At 47.0% G+C, this 19,128-nt stretch overlaps 3 protein-coding genes across 3 annotated transcripts; 2 read left to right on the forward strand and 1 right to left on the reverse strand.

Annotated features, from left to right (window-relative positions):
- Positions 1 to 45: 45 nt before the first annotated feature.
- NUP192 (Nucleoporin) lies at positions 46 to 5,344 on the reverse strand (the record flags this gene model as incomplete). The annotated part of the gene is made up of 7 exons (XM_031151197.1): positions 46 to 96; positions 146 to 411; positions 462 to 617; positions 670 to 4,143; positions 4,197 to 4,427; positions 4,519 to 5,103; positions 5,161 to 5,344. The coding sequence occupies 7 exons, from the start codon at positions 5,342 to 5,344 to the stop codon at positions 46 to 48; spliced, it is 4,947 nt and encodes a 1,648-aa protein (XP_031003712.1).
- Positions 5,345 to 5,764: 420 nt separating this feature from the next.
- TEL1 (Serine/threonine-protein kinase) lies at positions 5,765 to 14,964 on the forward strand (the record flags this gene model as incomplete). Its single annotated transcript, XM_031151198.1, has 8 exons — positions 5,765 to 5,909; positions 5,959 to 6,001; positions 6,055 to 7,443; positions 7,498 to 7,835; positions 7,889 to 12,392; positions 12,441 to 13,899; positions 13,951 to 14,896; positions 14,945 to 14,964. 8 exons carry the CDS (start codon positions 5,765 to 5,767, stop codon positions 14,962 to 14,964), a joined length of 8,844 nt encoding a protein of 2,947 aa, XP_031003711.1.
- A 1,664-nt stretch (positions 14,965 to 16,628) lies between these two features.
- On the forward strand, positions 16,629 to 17,617 carry rds1_1 (Protein rds1; the record flags this gene model as incomplete). The annotated part of the gene is made up of 2 exons (XM_031151199.1): positions 16,629 to 16,757; positions 16,817 to 17,617. The coding sequence occupies 2 exons, from the start codon at positions 16,629 to 16,631 to the stop codon at positions 17,615 to 17,617; spliced, it is 930 nt and encodes a 309-aa protein (XP_031003710.1).
- Positions 17,618 to 19,128: the final 1,511 nt, after the last annotated feature.

The following is a 19,128-nucleotide window of genomic DNA, read 5'->3' on the forward strand; positions in this document are numbered from 1 at the left end:
TTGGTATCTATGGTACTGTACATCATTCCAACCCACCCTTACATCTCAAGTAAACGCCGTCAATGATGACTTTTTGGGAACAACTTTCTCCTCGAACTGTCAAGACTTTAGTAACCGAACCAATGAATTGATGGGAAATACCTACTTCGAGAAATCCTGTGAATGTCACGAGCAATATGAATGACTCCGCCAGATCTTCTACTTGTTCCGATACAACAACTCCTGCAACCAATCCCGCGGACTTTTTGAGGACAGCAAGAATAGGAAGGCGGTTCTCGGTGAGAAAGCGACGTCCTTGTTCCAGAGACTGCTCATTCTGGGCGCCTCGGCTCAACAGAGCTGCGCAGACCACTCTCATGATTGCGGCAAGGAGACTGTAGTGCTTGCTAACAACATCCGGTCCCTCGATATCTGGACTAATCAGTACAAATTGCAACAATATGCCAGTAGATATTACTCACCAACGCCGAGATCAGGGTCAACAACAAATAGCCCCGACTCTTTAATTGCATGAAATAAACCCGCGTTGAGAACAGTCGCGGCTCCAAAACGAGTTTGTGCTATTTGAAGCAGAAGCGCGAGCTTTGCATTGCAGTATGAAAGTTGTAAGTCCACATCTATTTCTAAGTTAGCGGGAATCAATGCAAGTAGAAAAGGGCGAAACCTTACGCTCCATTTCTGTGTCACGCAGATCGGTTGCTATATTCTGAATAGACGCGACAAGGATTGTAATGAAATTTAGGCGCGTTAGAGATTCGATGATGTATTTCGAATTTTCATGCTTTCCCATATTGACCAGTGCGCCTAGCAGGAGCAATGCTGCTATCCTACAAGTTGGCTCACTGGCATATGCATCGTCGCAGACCACATCTATCAATCGTTCTCCAGCCGATTTGATGGTCTGAATGCTGTGTCGACGATGGATTCCTGGATGGCTGGTGATATCTGACATGCCCGTCAAGTAGCGGTAACTAATATTATAGAAGGCTTCTTTCAGAGAAGTCTTCGAACCAAGGGAATTGATCGCTTTGAGAGATACATGAAACAGATGAAATAACCTGTCATTCACAAGATCTCCCATATCGCCCTTTTTGAAAGATTCAGGATCAAAGTCGAGGCTGAATATCACGACTTTTGCAAGCTTGGCAAGTTCCGTGGCTTCTGGAACATTCTGAAGATCGCTTTCTAACCTTGGCATGATGGTTTGTAATGTTCGTAGCATAATAGATGTCTTGGACGTCTTTTCGAAGTCGCCGCCTCCAACTAGTAACAACATCAATTGCACCCACGCTCTCAGGACTTTCAATCGAGCTGCGCGAATCGACTTGATCTGGTTGTCCACAGCGAAGAACTTGAGAAGCATTTCAGCCTGCTGATTTACAATCAACAAATCTTGAGGACTCTCCACTCTTTTTGAGTTTGCAAGCTCGGCGCGTCGCAGTATCAGGAGCTCTTCGATTCTATCTATATTTGACGTGGAATCAGGGTCATCCGGGATATCCAAGCAGGAATGAAGATCGATATCCTGGAAGTACGACAGATCAGATGGTCTCTCTAGTGTACCAAAATTAGGTTCCATGAAGTCGAAAAGTTCGAAAATAGAGGCGTGTGAATACATCTGTCCGTCTTCGATTCTTGTTGATCCCATCAAAGTCTCATATATTCTCTGCTTAAGAGATGGCGTGTGACTGATCATGACCTGACGCATCTCTGACGATAGGTATTGCAGGACAATGGAACGCCGGTACATAAAATCAGATAGACAGGATACAGAAGGAGATAACTCAAAAGCTGGATCTCCAATTTCTAATCCGTCCCAAAGCATTCCGGGTTGAATCATGGTTTCCTGAGGAAACATCATGAAAAAGGCATCATTGGATCGCATCTCAGCCATGACCACGTTTGAGGATATTGGCGATGACCATAGCTCCTTGATTACTTGAATTGCTCTATAATTAAGGGAGACAAGCCAAGTGCACATACCAGAGTCATCTGAGAGGGGCCAGTTTGTGATCGATTCCAATATCGTGTGGAATAGCGATATACCACGACTAAATAAGCCGTCGCCGTCAACGTTGACCATGTGATCGCCACACTTGAAGCCCAGTAAAATATGAGCTATGGTAGGCTGGCCCGGAGACGCCCGAAGACAAGAGATGAGGAAGTCAAGGATCCGGAGCTTGACAATATATTCCGAGCAGTCGGGGCCCCGGTTGATATCAATGTTCACCTCCATCTCACGAAGTAGAATTTTCGATATTTCTTCAGCATCATCATCGAGAGCAGCAAGAGCTTTATTACGGTCAACTCCTCGGCTTAAACCTGACGTGGGGCCGGATGTAAGTCTGGGGGACGCGGAGAGTTTTTCCAGCAACTTGAGTGATGCAATAACCAGCTCTGGATGCCCAGTACCACAATATCGACCCAAATCTGGAATTATATTAAGGTGACTTAGGAATCCATCCTCAAAGGCTGTGAACGCGGCATTGGGAACAGGGCTCCGCCGATATGTTGAATTCGACTTGATGAGAGGTTTAATGATGTCCAGGTATGTAGGTTGTAGATCCAGGACCTTCGTGACAACGTGAATGCTTCTCAAGAGCGACAAAACCAAGGGTGAGTCCGGTTCAGCAGAATATACGTCTCTAACTTCTTGATGAATCGCGGCAAATAGGGCAGTCACGACCTTGTCGTTAAACATCCACTCCATCACTCTGGAGAACGGATGGAGCAGTACATAGTTCTCGAGATTCGAAGTACTGATGGCCGTATCGACAGCGACATTAGATTGACTTGCGAATATGACCAGATTCTCGTTGAAAGTGTCTAGGCAAGTTGTAATGAAATCCAGACATGATAATCGCAAAAGTCGTTGTTGGACGATATCAGTCAGATCGGAGACCCGAGACCCGAATATCTCACCCAAAGCATAGTCGATGTAAGGATCAATACCAGGCATGCGACTTGAGATCCCGAGCTGTTCGGGGAATGGGAGGCTATCATATAGGCCACAATCGTCTTCATAAGGTGACACCAGGGCATGGAGAAGCTGAACAAATGCAGTGGGCTCTTCAAAACCTGACGTAAGGCCTTTCAGGATAGCCCCAGCTGCAGATGCAGAACTCGTTGCTCCCCCAGATGAAGTTGCCTTGGGCGCAGAAGACCCTGGAGCATAGCCACCGGATACCCAGATATCGAGAGTCGTCCACAGGAACTGTCCAACATTTCTCGTTTTGTGGCTGAGAAACGATCGCAGCGTGGTAAATGCACAAGCCCTGAGACGTGGTCCAATAGCACTACTGGCTAGTTGGAAGAGAAGCTCGGTCATATGAAACGAAGAGTGCTGCGATAGAAAGGTTCTTACAGCTGTGCTCTCTGTACATAGGCGGGTGATTAGGCGCAGATATGACTCTAACATCATTGAAGACTCCGGCTCTGCCTCGGCAAAATCACTAGGTGGCTTCCCAGCACGATAGGTTTGAGGTTGTGGGAGAGCTGGGCGGTTGCGAATCTTGGACGAGAAAAATGTGAGTTCCTTGAAAATCTGGTTCCACGATAAAGAATGGGTCCTTCTCATTTTGCCAGATGACTGTGGGCCATCGTCCAAGAGGAACTCATGAGCGGCAGTCGCGCATTCTTCGTCCTCGGAGATGGATTGGAGCATCTCACAGAACGCGGTGACTAGAGGTGTAGATGCTCGCCTCGACGCCCAGTGCACAAATCCCATCAAGGCACCATCTCGAACATCCCAGAAGCCCTCTAGAGCGGCTTTAGGTCGCTTTTCAAATGAGAAAGATATAATAACCAGAAATCTCTCCAGATCGAGGTCATGGTCATGCTCCTGGTTGAGTTGGCGCTGTTCATCCTCGTCAGTTCTCAGTTTCCTCAGAACGTCCGGAAGGTTCGTAATGAAGGCTTCAATGAATGCTTCCAACTGTTCCATAAGCGCCTCTTGAAACATTTTTGAGAATTGAAATGATCCATTCAACATGACTGGGGTTTTCCGCTGTAACCATTGGCGCAAACCCTGGCGCGCAGGGTCATGCCAGTCTATCGGCTTAGCATCAGCGGATATGCTCAATAAAAAATCAAACGCCCCATCTTTGAGGGCTTCAGTAAACTGCCTGGAACGCTGTGTAGTTTCTGCAAGCCATGTCAGTATATTAGCCCGCAATATCTTGTCGCATTCAACTTACCATCCTCTAATTGATTCTCCGGAATCGAACCATCATTGATATCAACATACCAACCGCTGTACTCAGCAAGCCACCATGCCCGGAATGCGGCTTGAACATAAGGCAATGCCCATGGGTTCTGGTTTGGGGCAAATAATCTATCATTCAGATTCTTGGCCTCGGTCATAGTCCCGCCTCCTTCTGTACCACCAAAACATGATATGTAGGCACCGAGAACAGGAAAGTAATGTACTAAAATGACCCGTCAGTTAGCCTGATCGATATTATAGAATATTCCTAAAGAAAGGATTGCAAAGATTGATTTCAGAAGAGTCCTGCTTACATAGTAAGTTGTCATATCGATCCGTTTTCTTCAAAGTGTCAAGCACCAAGTCAAAATCCGCCATTTCAGAATAATTCAACTTCACTAGCCAGAGCACAATGAGGCCCAAAGACTCATGCTGAATCACAAGACTCGTTTGCTGGAACTGAATAGTTTCTAAGAAATCCGGCTGTTGCGACTGGCCCAGAACGGATGCACCATTCACTTTGTCCGCGAGGTTTTGGAGCCAGATTTTGATGTCCCCCATGCTCGAGACACATTTTTGGACATATCTCGATGTAGATCCTGGGGGGGAAACAATCCTGCGCACAAATTCTTGTAACAGAACCCTCACGTTATCTTCTTGCTCAATATCGGCGGAAATTTCAGATATTGTCCGTAAACAGTCCAACAGAGATTTCCTCCGCTGGTGAAATCGAATGATCGCGGCAGTATGGGCTGGCTGGCCAGAAGTATCATTTTGGGAGTCCAAGAATAGTCGTGCAGCATCGAGTTCGTCAATATTCAAGTCGTCAGCGAGCCGTAAGGACGCCGCTTGGAATTCCTCGTTGATCGCATACTGTTCGCCGTCCACGTCAAGCTTTCCTATAACCGTCCGTATTAGCCCTGCCAATATATCGCAGATTTGAGTGTTTAAATTACCAGTTGCCAAACTCTTCCGGCTCTCTTCATTTCGCGTACGCTTATCCAACACGTTCGTGAAGGCCGGGATACTGCTTTCAATCTGGAGTAGTAGTCTATTCAGATCTGACAGCTTCGCGTCGGACAGGTCAACAAGGTCAGCATACAGAGCCTGGAAGCTCTCCAAGCTATTCGGAGCCGCCATTAAATTCGATGCGCCGGACACAGCTCAAATGGCAGCCCGTCCAGCAGAGGGTGGTTGAAGTCCCGAGAGAACACACATGGATGCGTACAATACGCTGCTGGGATCGAAAAAGCGTTGAGGTTTGAGAATGTAGCTGTTGTTGACATGCTTTCTAAAAAGTTGTTGATTTCCAGACACGTACGGGTATTCTTCGGTTGTCAGCCTCGCGCTGCAAGAAGCAAAAGTTTCGAGGCCTTGCCTTCTATGTACATTCAATAGCCAACTTATACTACAGTTTCCTTGCCGTCCTACTGTATGATTAAGCATATCCAGCTGGCTATCCACACTCCATGAACTCTTTTCTTCAGCCCCCATCCGTCGAGCATCCTGATCTTTCGCCGCCTGCAGATCAGCAATGCGAGTTCGCCTTGCACCCTCAAGATGGGAGGACTAGATAGTGACACGGGGGAGATTAAACTGTCTGCTGTCTTAGGTATTACTGATGTCGGTCTTGCCCAGCAAATGCTAAGCCTGCTAGATGATATTCAGGGTTCCAGTATCAAACAACGAACGGAGGGTATTAAAGGTACTTGTGCCGCCTTTGAACGGAATACTTGTGGCTAACTTCCAGACAGATTTGAAGGCGTTGTTTGATCCGAATAGCCCTGCCAAAAATGTGTAAGCCCTTCATCAAACCACTTCAGGGGGGCTTTCAGATAACAGTTGCTCAGTAGCGTTCTCGGAGACAAGGCATTCCACAAAATTTACGAGGTGCTCTTCCAAGCAGTCATTTCCGAAAAAGCAAACCTCCTCTCTGCGAGGAAAACTACGGTGGCTGCGACCATAACACGGCTTTCGGCTTGTGCGGATGCGGTTCGCATTGTAGTAAAAGCCGGAGCTTCCAAAATCAAGCTGAAGACTATAGAAGCAATAGTCGACCACATTACACTAACGCTACCGACCGCAGATAATGAGTATTGCCAACCTCTTGCTCAACACTATCTCAAAGCACTGAGCATCTTGTTCGAGCACACGCCAAACGCCGAGCGTCTGAAAAATAGCGCCTGGTATGAAGTGATTGACTTTTGTGTTCAAGGCATCGACCAATATTTAAACGGTCACCATAGAGGTCCTTCTAGCTCAGCTCGTAGTCTCTCGGGCACTCATTTGTCGATGGCCAAGTCTGGTACCTCCAATGGCCATTCTCAAATTCGTTCTAGCTCTATGTCCAGGCAAAATGTAGAGGATCTCCTACAAACCATCTGTCTACTTGTTTCTCCATCAAACGCACCTATTGCAGAAAGATTCCATGAAGTTATGGATATCGCCGTGCGGTTTCTGCAGACTCAAGGCAACAGTGTCAGTCAGGTGCATCAACTTGCCTTCTCAATTGTCAATGCTGTGCTCTCCTACACTTGCACCAACCAGACCTCGTTTTCGCAATTAGTCGCCCAGGATATTGTTCCGGTAATTTTACGCTTCTGGCAAGGAAAAACCATCGCAAAGGACGAGATGCTAAACTCTGTGAAAGATGAAATGTTAATGTTTCTCTTTGCAGTGCACCCGCATTTGGAACGAAGTGTAATGGATGAAGAGAGCCATGAAACTCTGACCGTACTGGAGGATTTATCAGATGCCATAAAAGCAGACTACACGAGAAGATCGGATCGAGACCAGCTTCAATTAGATGATCTTGAAATGGTTGACCTTGGAGCGAAAACGAGCAGCACCTCCCCATTTTCTTTACATGTCTTTCGACTCAGACCCCACAACATTCGTGCTGAACGCAACTGGGGAAACCTCCAGGCCATTGGCATACTTGAGCGACTTGTTAGCCTTGGTCATCAAAAGAGCAGCTTAGCAGGCAAAACTGAGGACCAAGGTATTGACCAGCACCCTCGTAAGCGTCAACGGATCGCCCAAAGCTCGGATAGAATATTCTTTTCGCTGAAGTCAGAGAACGAAAAGTCACGGGTCTCAATTCTACAAGCTTTGCCATTCATCCTCCGTGACTACCAACTTTCAGCCGCCGTATTAGAAGAATTCCTTGACGAGCTGCGTTCTTGTGCTGCTGATAAAAGAGGGAACGTTGCTTCGTGGGCGCTACTTGCAATTGCCAGGTATGTACTTGCCAAGATTTGTTGTTGGGCTCAAGAACTGACGCTTGATTCTAGTTGCGCATTTCAGAAAGCCGCTCCCGAGATCAGTTCGCTTCACTGGACAGGAGTTTGGCATCTTGGAACCAGATTACTGACATTCTCAAACACATGTCGCGCTGCTGCTTTGCAACTACATACTATACTTGCTAAGAACCTTGTAGAATATCACAATGTTGGCGAAGACGTCAACTCAATGATTACTGCTGCTGATAGCAGTGGCCCGGTCACCCTTTCCGACTCCGCGATTTCTCTGGTTGCACATTTGCTCAATGTTAGAGTCACGGAGGTCCCAGGGGCCAATCTTGCGACGTCTAATCATATCATCCGATGGTTATTCGCCAGATGGAATCCAGGTACGCAAATGCACCCACGCTGGCGTCTCTAAACTGCCTGCTAATTTTTGAAGCTGACCGTTACTTCGCAACTCATTATGCAATGCATGTGCAACCATTGCACATTATAAACCTACTCCGTTCCTGCCTAGGCTTACGTCGTGTAAGCATGTCTTCTGACACTATCATGCCTTGTGGACCTCTTGGGAAGGCTTGGCAGAGCTACAAGGATTCTCGAGTTATCATCCAATATCTCTTGCTATTAGAAGGAACAGAACCACTCCATACGACCCCTTGTCGTTCCTGTCCAAATCACGAGACATCCGGAAATATCGCTTATGTTCTAGATTCGTCCCACTTCCTCTCAACTCGCAAGCTCATTCTAGAACTCATTCTTCCCAAATGCAGTGAGCTGCTTTCAAATTGGAAGGCCTACAGCAATGATCGAGCATCGTCAATTTCCACTGAAATCTTTCGCAATGCTGTTTACAGTTGTATTTCAATGCTACTGTGTATGCCTCACTTCTCGGGCGCAGGCTTACTGCAGCTGCACGTATTTGAGACCAGTCTACAGGATCTTTATAAGGAGATTATCGCATTCCTAAACGAATCAGAAGCTAAAGATCTGGATGGAACCCGCGTTCTTATCGATACACTCCTTCAATGTGTGCAACCATACTTGCCCGTATGCGGGTCCATTCAGCTTTCTCTGCTCTTGAAGAACTCGCATCTAGGTGAATTTCTTGTCGTGTTGGCAGATGACTTTACAAAAAGACGCGCTGTTCTTGCTACTTCAGGGGATGGCGATGATCCCATGGATATGGATGACGAATTTTCTACGCAAAACAGCCATCGTGGAGTCGATGTACAAAAAACCATCGTCCCGAGACAAGTTCTTGCGCTGGACACATCGCCAACCTCCTTCTATTTTCTCGTCTTTCAGCGCTTACTGCTAATCGATGCTATGAGCGTAACCCCGGACTTTACAGACTTTATACCTTCTTCATTCATCGATCAATTGATTGCGCTGTCAGATGAGGATTTGTTGCTAAGTCGAAATTTACTAAAAGAAATCATGAACTCAGATCTCACCATAGATATCAAAGACGCGGCTTCCTTACTTGAGCGTCTTGGTCCTATCATTGAGTCCAACGAATTCGAGCGTTGTGAAGTCGCATTGACTCTGTGCCTGGATCTCCTTGTCGGCTTGGGACATCTTTGGTCAGCCGAGAACGCTGCGGGCAGCTTGGCCGGATTAGCTCTCGATTTCTATGAGCATTTCTTCAAGAGCCTCGGAACAGCGAGTTTGGAGAAGCATAGCGTATCTGTAGAAGTGCAAAAGGGCATCGCAAAGCTACTTTTTCTCCTCCTTCAAAGGGCCCCCCACTTTGGTGACGGGGAATCTATACCCTCTGCTCGGTCTAATCTCTTCGATCTACTCAAATTGGGACCTTCCCCGGTCAAATTCTACATTGGGGATCGCCTTTCAGAAATCTTTCACCTCTTCGTGCTCGAGAGCCATGACGATATTTTTGTCGATCTTCTTGTAATCTTGCCGTCTGATCCAGGCTGCATAGAAGGTATATCATTCCGGCTTTATTCCCTTGCAAAGATGGCCTCCGAGTGGCCGACTTTATTGCGCAGGTGCCTCTATGGTCTTTTTGAAACTGCTGGATCGGTACCAGAATGCCTACAACACACCACTAGATGTTTGTTAGAGGTATCATCTGCCCTCAAGTTGCATAATCCACAAGAACTATTCACACTGTTCGCCCCCCAGCTTTTGTACACTCGACTCGAATTAGGAGAAGACCTCAAAGGCATTCCTTTCCAAATCTTTGGTTTCTCCTGTCTTAAGGACCTCTTACGGGCTGCACAAGAGGAGATAACAGGCTTGATGATGATGCGTGGCCAAGATGAAGGTGTTCAGCAAATTGCTGCAATTCTTGGCGTCAAGGAGAGCGAGCTTCTAAAAGATTGCTTCACCAAGGTCACGGCATATGCAATCGCTCAGGATATCAATGCTTCTTCCAGCAGTGGGGAAAGGCAGGCCCGGGTGCGGAAACGTCTTGGCCAGGAGACTTTTTTCGAATGTATCAATGCGCATTTTGCGGATATTATTGCCCTGTTCTTCAACATTAGCGACCCTCAAGATACTGTTGAGAAGTACCTGAAGAGGTGCCACCTTGACGATGCGGCCGAGATTATGGTGGCAATCAAGTCCACAGGCTCCTCCAAGTTATCCCTACCTCCGAATCAACAGCCAACCTTCAAGGACAAGTATTTATTTCGCCAGATTGAACAGTTGTGTTTGCAAACAGAGTTTGAAAGTCGCAGTATCTACACCCCAGCTCTAGTCACTTTTATCGCGAGGAAACTATTTGGTACTATTCACTCTGCATTGGGGTCCTTGCACGCCTGTTCTGTTCTCCGAAAAGCTCGAACGTTGATCTCGTTGGCTGGCGACACGGCAGTCAGAGGCTACCCGCTAGAAATGCTCTTACAAGCAATTCGACCTTTCATCGGCGATCCACAGTGCGCTGAAGACGCAGTCGGGATTACTCAATATCTTCTGAGCCGAGGCTCAAAGTACCTTTCGAAAGTGCCTTCTTTTGTTGCGGGAATCACGTTGGCAATTCTCGGGTCACTACGTTCTTTCTTAAAAACAGGTCGAGCAAGCAGCACACAAGAAAGTCAATACAAGACCACGGTGTCACGGGTCGAAGGGTTCCGTGAGTGGTTTGGCACATACCTTTCCATGTACATCTTTCCGGCCCTAAAGGGTCTACCTAAGATCCAAAGGCTCCTTCAATCTGCCTATACGTCTGACTGGCTCGGAAATCCCGAGTCCGGGACACCTGAAAGTGAACTCCTTCTCGACTTATTGCAAGATGAGCAGATAAATATTAGGTTTCTGAGCAAACCCTCCCGAGAGCTTGCGCTCAACATGTTATGCTCGGACTTCCAAAGTCCGGCGTCTTTCCGTACGGATGTGCTAGGTGATGATATTTCTGCGATATCAAATGCTGTTGTGGTTTGGAAATCTTGCAAGGGCAACTCGTCCAGCAAGGAATATCTCTCCTGGGCGGGGAGAATCCTTGGGCGTGCCTTTGCAGCATCAGGGCATGTCCACCAGGAGCTTCTGAGGGAGTCAGCGTTATCCGAGATCAAAGACCTTTCATTAGCCTCGGAAAAGAACGGGGACTCGAGAACTTGCGTCTTCAATTTACTACGGGACCTTGTTCTCGGCTACAGTGAGCTTCATGCAGGTCTCGCTGAAGCTGCTCTGCGTGTCGTTATGACAACGTCCGATGAAACACTCAAGGAGACTTGCAGGAAAACTCTTGCCAGCGGTGCAGAGGGGCTTTATATTGCCTCCATATGGGACCCTTATCAGGCGCCGCCGTCGGAAACTCTTGGCCATTTGGAAATCGAATCACACAGCGAGCCCTACGATTTGGATGCAATACTCCGTACGGATTGGCTGCGTAACCTTACCATTGCCCTTGCCAGATCTGTTCCGGACGATATTCTTCTATTCGCGTTAGTACCAATCGTATTAAAGGTCCCAACGTTCGCGGAACGAGCCTTTCCATTCATTCTTCATCTTGTCTTATCGTCTCCCTATCAAAGCCAGCATACAGCCAAGAAGGATCTTTCGAAGTCTTTCATGAACTGGCTCGGTGACATCCCAGACGTCAGTAAGAACAATTTGAAAGTTTTGATCAATGCTCTTCTATATCTCCGAACACAGCCACTACCTAGAGAGACTTCAATAGCTGACAGATCATATTGGCTTGAAATTGACTATCTGAAAGCTGCGGCCGCTGCAACACGGTGCGGTATGTTCAAAACTGCACTACTGTTCGCTGAAGATTTCTGTTCAGCGCCGGTGAAGTCATCTCGCCGCTCGTCGGTTAACCATAGTTTCGAGCAAGCCGACATGCCAACTGAAATGATGCTTACCATCTTCCAAAACATCGACGACCCTGACGTCTATTATGGTGTCAAACAAACGGCCGACCTGAACACGGCTTTGGCTCGATTTGAGTACGAAAAGGATGGCCCAAAAAGTCTCGCTTTTAGAAGTGCTCAATATGATACCCACTTGAGAAGACGGGATCCTGAATCCAAACAAGACGCTCAAGCTTTAGTGAAAGCTCTCGACAATCACAGTCTAAGTGGTCTCTCTCATTCCCTTCTCCAGGCCCAACAAGCTGTCGGAATGAGTGCTGAATCCCTTGATTCTATGTTTCGTACAGCCAGGAAGCTTGAGCAATGGGATCTTCCTGTGCCGAGCTCTTGCAGCAATAATGCGGTTACTACTTATAAAGCATTTCAGTCAATTCAAACAGCTGTAGAGCACGATACAATACTGCAGGCAATAAACGAAGGGTTTGAATGCACAATGAAGAGTCTAACGGAACAAAATATTGGCGCGAGCGCTCTCCATGACTCACTCCAAACACTGGCTGTACTGGTTGAGATGGATGAAGTTCTGAGCACTCAAGGCTCCGAACAAATCGAGGAAATGCTCTCTAGGTTCCAGGACCGATCAGTTTGGATGAGAACTGGCAGGTGAGTAGACCAGGACAACTGCATCATTACTTAACTGACTTCGCCTAGATTCGATGACATCAATCAAATTCTATCTTGTAGAGGAACTACTTTAAGCACGCTGAGCCAGCAACCACGACTCCAAAGTTTACTGGGGGTTAATCAAATCGACACTAGCTTGGTGGAAGTGCGGGCTGCCCTCCTCGCATCTACGCTAAATCGAGCTCATAATGCTCTTCAAGAATCATTGTCCCTAGCCATGTCGCTAATGGGACTCATTGATCCATGCCAAAAAGCCTCTTTGAACGTCGAGATCGCGATTCGAGTAGAGGCTGCCAATGCATTGTGGGATCAGGGGGATATGACGTCGTCCATCGGAATGCTACAAGATTTAGACAATCCAGTCGCTCTAAAGAGGCAAACCGTTACTGTCGGACGTTCAGATTTACTCTCCCGAATTGGCCACCGGATTTCCGTGGCCAGGCTCGAAAAGCCTGATCAAATTATTGACAACTATCTCAAACCCGCACTTAAAGAACTCAAGGGAAAGACAAGTGGAAGCGAAGCTGGTCAGGTATTTCACCAATTCGCGGTATTTTGTGATCAGCAACTCCAAGACCAAGACAGTCTTGAGGATCTAGAGCGCCTGAGGAAAATGAGTGAGAACAAGAAGGATGAGATCACGCAATGCGAAAAACTTATGAAAAGCACACCGTCAACAGCAGAGCGATCCAAAATTAGGATCCAACATGGGAAAGCGAAAACCTGGCTCAAACTTGATGAGGAAGAGCTCCAGCGTCATGTTTCCAACAGGGAGCAGTTCCTAGGGCAGAGTTTAGAGAACTACTTGCTTGCTTTGGCCGCCTCTGACGAACATGACGGTGCCGCTCTTCGTTTCGCTGCTCTTTGGCTAGAGCATGCGAAGAAAGATATTGCAAACGACGCGGTTTCAAAACATATCAAGCACGTCCCGAGTGGAAAGCTGGCATCTTTGATGAATCAACTTGCATCCCGTCTTCAAAACTCCGAGGCGAAATTCCAGCAGCTTCTATTCTCTCTCGTAGTGCGAATTTGTACAGACCATCCATACCATGGGATGTACGTCCTCTACGCCGGGACGAACAGTTTGCCAGACTCAAAGGATGAGGCGGCAATGTCGCGACATCAGTCAACAAAAAGGGTCGCAAACGAGTTAGAGGCAACGAAAAAGGCTGTTTCGATTTGGCACGCAATCAAATCGATCAGCAGATCCTATGTGCGTCTCGCGGTCGAAAAGGATGATCACAAGTACAAATCTGGGCGAAAGGTAGCCGTGAAAGATTCCCAAGCTGCTAGCAGCCTGAACGCTGCGTTCCCTAAATATCGAATCCCACCACCAACGATGCCCATTCAAATATCTGCAGATCTGGATTATTCGAAGTTACCTTCGATGATGAAACTCGAGCCAGTCTTCTCCATTGCATCTGGCGTCAGCACGCCAAAAATCATAACTGTCGTTGCTGACAATGGAGCTAGGCTCAGACAGCTGGTATGTCCACGGTATAGACCATTTGATGTTAATTTGCTAATGTTCCTCAAGGTCAAAGGAAGCCAGGATGACTTACGCCAAGACGCTATAATGGAGCAAGTGTTTGAACAAGTCAGCGAACTTCTGAAAACTAGCCAGTCAACTCGTCAGAGGGATCTGGGAATCAGAACATATAAAGTTGTGCCGTTGAACTCGGTTGCTGGAGTAATGGAATTCGTGGCAAATACGATTCCGCTTCACGAGTATCTGATGCCCGCTCACGAGAGGTATCACCCTAAAGATTTGAAAGGTACGCAGTGCCGTAAAGAAATTGGCGAGGTTCAGACACAGTCGACAGAAATCAGGATTCGTAGGTATCGCAGCGTTGCGGAACGTTTCCAGCCGGTCATGAGGTACTTCTTCACCGAACATTTCGTTGACCCTGACGAATGGTTCGTAAAGCGACTGGCTTATACCAGAACCACGGCCGCCATCTCGATTCTTGGGCATGTGCTTGGTCTTGGAGACAGGCATGGCCACAACATACTCCTTGATACCCAAAGTGGGGAGGTTGTTCACATCGATCTCGGTGTGGCTTTCGAGGCAGGTCGCGTCCTGCCTGTGCCAGAGCTTGTCCCGTTCCGGCTGACTCGTGATATTGTCGATGGAATGGGAATCACGAAGACTGAAGGGGTCTTCCGTCGAGGTTGCGAGTTTACCCTCGAAGCTCTGAGGAAAGAAGCCGACAGCATTATGGCTATCCTCGATGTGCTCCGATACGATCCTCTCCACAGCTGGTCTGTCTCCCCTGTACGATTGGCGAAATTGCAAGAGGGGCAAAGCGCAGCTCCTAACATCAACGAAAGAGCAAAAGCGGCGGTCAATGAGCCGGGCGAGGCTGCCAGAGTCTTGACTGTTGTGAGTAAGAAACTCTCAAAGAGCTTGAGCGTCACAGCAACTGTGAATGATCTCATCAATCAAGCCAGTGATGAAAAAAATCTAGCTGTATTATATTCTGGTAAGTCTCAGTACATCTCAGCCTCTTTCCCTAGACTAACTTGTTCAGGCTGGGCTGCATATGCGTAAGGAGTTGAGAAGTGCACATAATATCGGGATTTGCAATAATTATTAGCGTCTGCGCGAAACATGATACCCTGTCTTTACATATCTTCTCCTTGGAGATGAAATGAATATATCTTGCGTTTGTACATAATATGGATAACACGAGTCTGCTGATTGGCCAAAATCGATATTCATCTCAGATAAAGTGGAAGAATTTTATTATGCACAAAGGTTGGTTGGAGTGCATGTACTTTGCTAACCAACTCGAGTGCGTATACCAAAGAGTAAAACCCAATGGAGTAAAACCCAATGGAATATATTGGGTCATGTTTGAATGTATGTGGAACAGAACATTGGAATTGAAGCTGCTGAGTAATCTTATTTAGGGGTCTTGTGAAACACAAACACAAGTTACATCGGGAAGGGAGGGGTCTCATCGTATTATTAAACGGGGAGCCGGCTACTTGGCTTGGACAGAAGAAATGATTCCCGAGGCACGTGCCGCAGGTAGAGATAAGAATCCCGTGATCCGCATGCAGCAGTCATCCTAACTCGGATTAGCGCAACTGGAAAACCCACGCTATTGGCATGTAGTACGCGGGAGACCTTGGAGCCGAACAACAGACATGACCATCACTCTTTCTTTGTTGGACGAGTAAATGACACATCAACGGCTCATCACTGTCGCTCTTACTTTCCAAGAGTAAGAGGACTTGGCTTTCTCGCCACACCACCGGCTTGCTGACTTTCCGAGTGAGGGGAGAAGGAAAGGGGAAGGGAAGGGAAGGGGATCGATTTCCTCGGGAGGCAGCAAGAATCTGGTTCGGATGAAGTATTTGGTGGCAAGTAGTGGTATATTCTCAGTTATCGGGTGCATTTACTCTGACGTGTCTAAATCAATACAGAGATGTATACAAGTTACTTCTGGAGGTGGGAGTGTCCAGCAGCAGTCACACCACACCTTACGGTAGATGCCCCCTTATCAGATCTGATAAGATGCTCAGCTCCGTGTATTTCAAGAAGCCAAGCCAGACCCAGGACCCTGTGGATCAATAAGCTTAAATGGCGCCATGCGGTAATGCAACATGTCAAAAGACTTTCCAGTCCCAAAGCGGCTGAGATTGGGAGGACTAGCCGCAAACGGACAGCTGAGCTCTTCTCTTATGAACCATGACGTGGGTTGGACAACGTTAGCGGCCGGTGTGATTGGATCCGAGGGGGAGGAGTTGGGAGAGCTAGTCTTCGTACAGCTACCCTTACTGAGCCTTACCCCAGAGTAGATACTGTTCCTGAAGATTGTCATTGAATAAGGTGGGTAGGTAAGAAGGTAGGTAGGGTAGGTTGTTAAAAGAAAAGTTCGGGATCATGTACTAGCAGCCTTCTTCTTCTTCTCCTCCTCCTGAGCTCCTTCCCCCCCCCCCCACAACCGGGTCCTGATGCTTCCGACCTGCTTGGCGAGTCTCGTAAACTAGAAGGAGGGCAGGAACCACCACAGTTCTTGCCTCGTCTTTTGTAGTAGCTACCTATATAGTCTCCCCATCCGTCCTCTTCCCTTTCTCCCTCTCTCTCCCATCTCTCAACCACACAACAACATCACATCACTTTACAACCACCAGTTGTAACACACTTCAATCAACAAACATTATCACGTCTGACTTGCACGCACACTTCAATATCATTCCATCGTCATGCGTTTCTCTACCATCACCTCCCTGGCCTTGTCCAGCATCATGGGCGCCTCTGCTCTCACCATCCCACCCATGACCAAGCGACAGGCAACCGACATTGACCCAGTCATTCTGCAATACGCCTTGACTGTCAGTCTTCACCCTTCTCTTTCCCATCAAACCATACACTGACTGACCTTCCTTCACAGCTTGAGCACCTCGAGAATGCTTTCTACAAGGAAGCCCTTTCTAAGTGGGATCAAGAAGCTTTCACCAATGCCGGCTTCTCCGCAGACTTCTACGACCAATTGAAGTACATTGCGCACGATGAGGAGGGACACGTTCTCTACCTTGAGGCTGGTCTCACTGCCGCCGGTGCACAGCCAGTCGAAGCTTGTACCTACGCTTTCCCCATGACCGACCCCAAATCATTCGTCGCTCTTGCCTCAGTCATCGAGGGTGTTGGTGTTTCCGCATACCTTGGTGCTGCCGCCGACATTACCTCAAAGGCATACCTGACTGCAGCTGGCAGTATTCTTGTCACCGAAGCTCTCCACCAATCTGCTCAGCGTAATGCAATTGGCGAGATCCCAATGGCAAACGTATTCGGTACTCCCATGGGCCTCAACGCTGTCTACACCATTGCCAGTGGTTTCATCACTGCTTGCCCATCCACCAACGTAGCTCTGCCAGTCAAAGCATACCCATCCCTGACTCTCGTTGGTGGTCAGCCCACGTCCATTGTTGCCTCAATCCAGCTCACGCCAAAGACCGTGCCCACTGGCACATTCTATGCCACCTTTGTCTCCGGATTGGACATTGTTGCCGTCGATGTCACTGTCGCTAATGGCGTGGTTACTGCCCCTGTACCATCCTCAGCCTCTGGTCAGAGTTACGTCTTCTTGACAAGTGACAACTCTGGCAATGTCACTGACTCTTTCATCCTTGCTGGTCCCACTATTGTCGAGATTACTCCCAGCTCCCCAACATTCAACCTCACCGTCACCTAGGTTGTTCAAAGGTTCAGCACGAATAATTGATGGACATGAGAAATGAGAGCATTCTTTGGCGTTTTTGCAAGCACAACAGTTAATACTTTTAATGAGAATGAAACCAAAATGGAAAGCACAATGAATCTGTCTGATATTACCGGTGAAAAATGAATCCGCGCTTTATGTCTCAACATTCCCCAAAGTCCTAGCTCCATTCTCACAATCATATACTGCAGTAGGCAAAAGATGTCCAACTGAGATTAGGAGATTGTGTTTAGTAACGCAGCTTTGATGATTCAACAAGTGCCGTGATTGTGACTATATAGACCAAATATCCGATTTTAATACCTTATAGACAACCCAACGGTTTCAACTCCCCTGTTTAGATAGGTACCGGTGTAGGGATGTAGATGCTGCTAATAACAACATGCGATGGGATGCAATGGGATGAGAAGAGAGGATGAGAGGAGAGGAGAGAGACATCTATTTATAGATGGTATTTTAGGATTATAGGAGATAATAATATGAAAGGGGAAGGGGAAATATAACGGTGGAGCGTGATGGGTTAGATAGTAAGTAGATAGGTAGGTAGTGGATTGGAGGGAAGGGATGTTAAGTGAGTAAGTGAGTAAATGAGTATGTGAGTATGTGAGTAGGTAGGTATGTGAGTAAGTCTAGAATTGATTGATAAGAATTTACATATAGTACGTACCGTACCTAGGTAAAGCACGCCGAGGATAGATAGATGTTAAGCGGAGATAAGTGATAGATAGATGGATAGATTGTCGGTATCACATAGTGCACTTTGCTAACTTAGTAACTTATCTTGGTATTGCTGGTGCTCTATTTGGTGGTTTGGTTTGGTTTGGTTGGGTTTCTAGGTGTAGATGACGAGGCGAAGAGGTTATGCCTCTGCATTTCTTAGTCGTCCGCGCCAAGGTTATGTGGCCATCCACGTGATATATACATATCTGGACGTAGCGTGGATAGAAGATTTACTATACTATACTATACTATACTATACTTGGCGTAGTAGGTAGTGTTGATAAGCATAAAGTATGAAATAGATTATAAGAGAATATTTTCTTGGTTATTTATAATAGAAAGATAGATTAAGCAAGCGAGCTAGTAGGTAAGTAGAATGAATGTATTAGAAATATATAAATGTTTAACTATATGCAAGTAGGTAGGTAGAACTGTCCTATTCTGGCTTTTGATTATATGGATAGGAAAGGAAGCTGAGATAGATATATATATATATATGTTTCTTCGGCTATAGAGTAAGTAAGTAGGGTAGGTAATATGTATATATTTCTGAATATTCTACTAAAGATTAATTGACTAATCATATGTATATCTCACTCCTCCTATGATTCAGATACACACAGGCAGTATACTTCTCCAGCCTTTTCTTTCCGTCCAAATCTACTCCATTTCATCTCACGTACATATCTACTCCACTCCAAGCGAAACCACCCCCCGCCCCCCCAAAACCTCCCACCAGTTCCCGCACCCCGCACACACGTGAC

Source organism: Lachnellula hyalina (genome assembly GCF_007821495.1).
Source record: "Lachnellula hyalina strain CBS 185.66 chromosome Unknown contig00112, whole genome shotgun sequence".
Taxonomy (NCBI): Eukaryota; Fungi; Ascomycota; class Leotiomycetes; order Helotiales; family Lachnaceae; genus Lachnellula; species Lachnellula hyalina.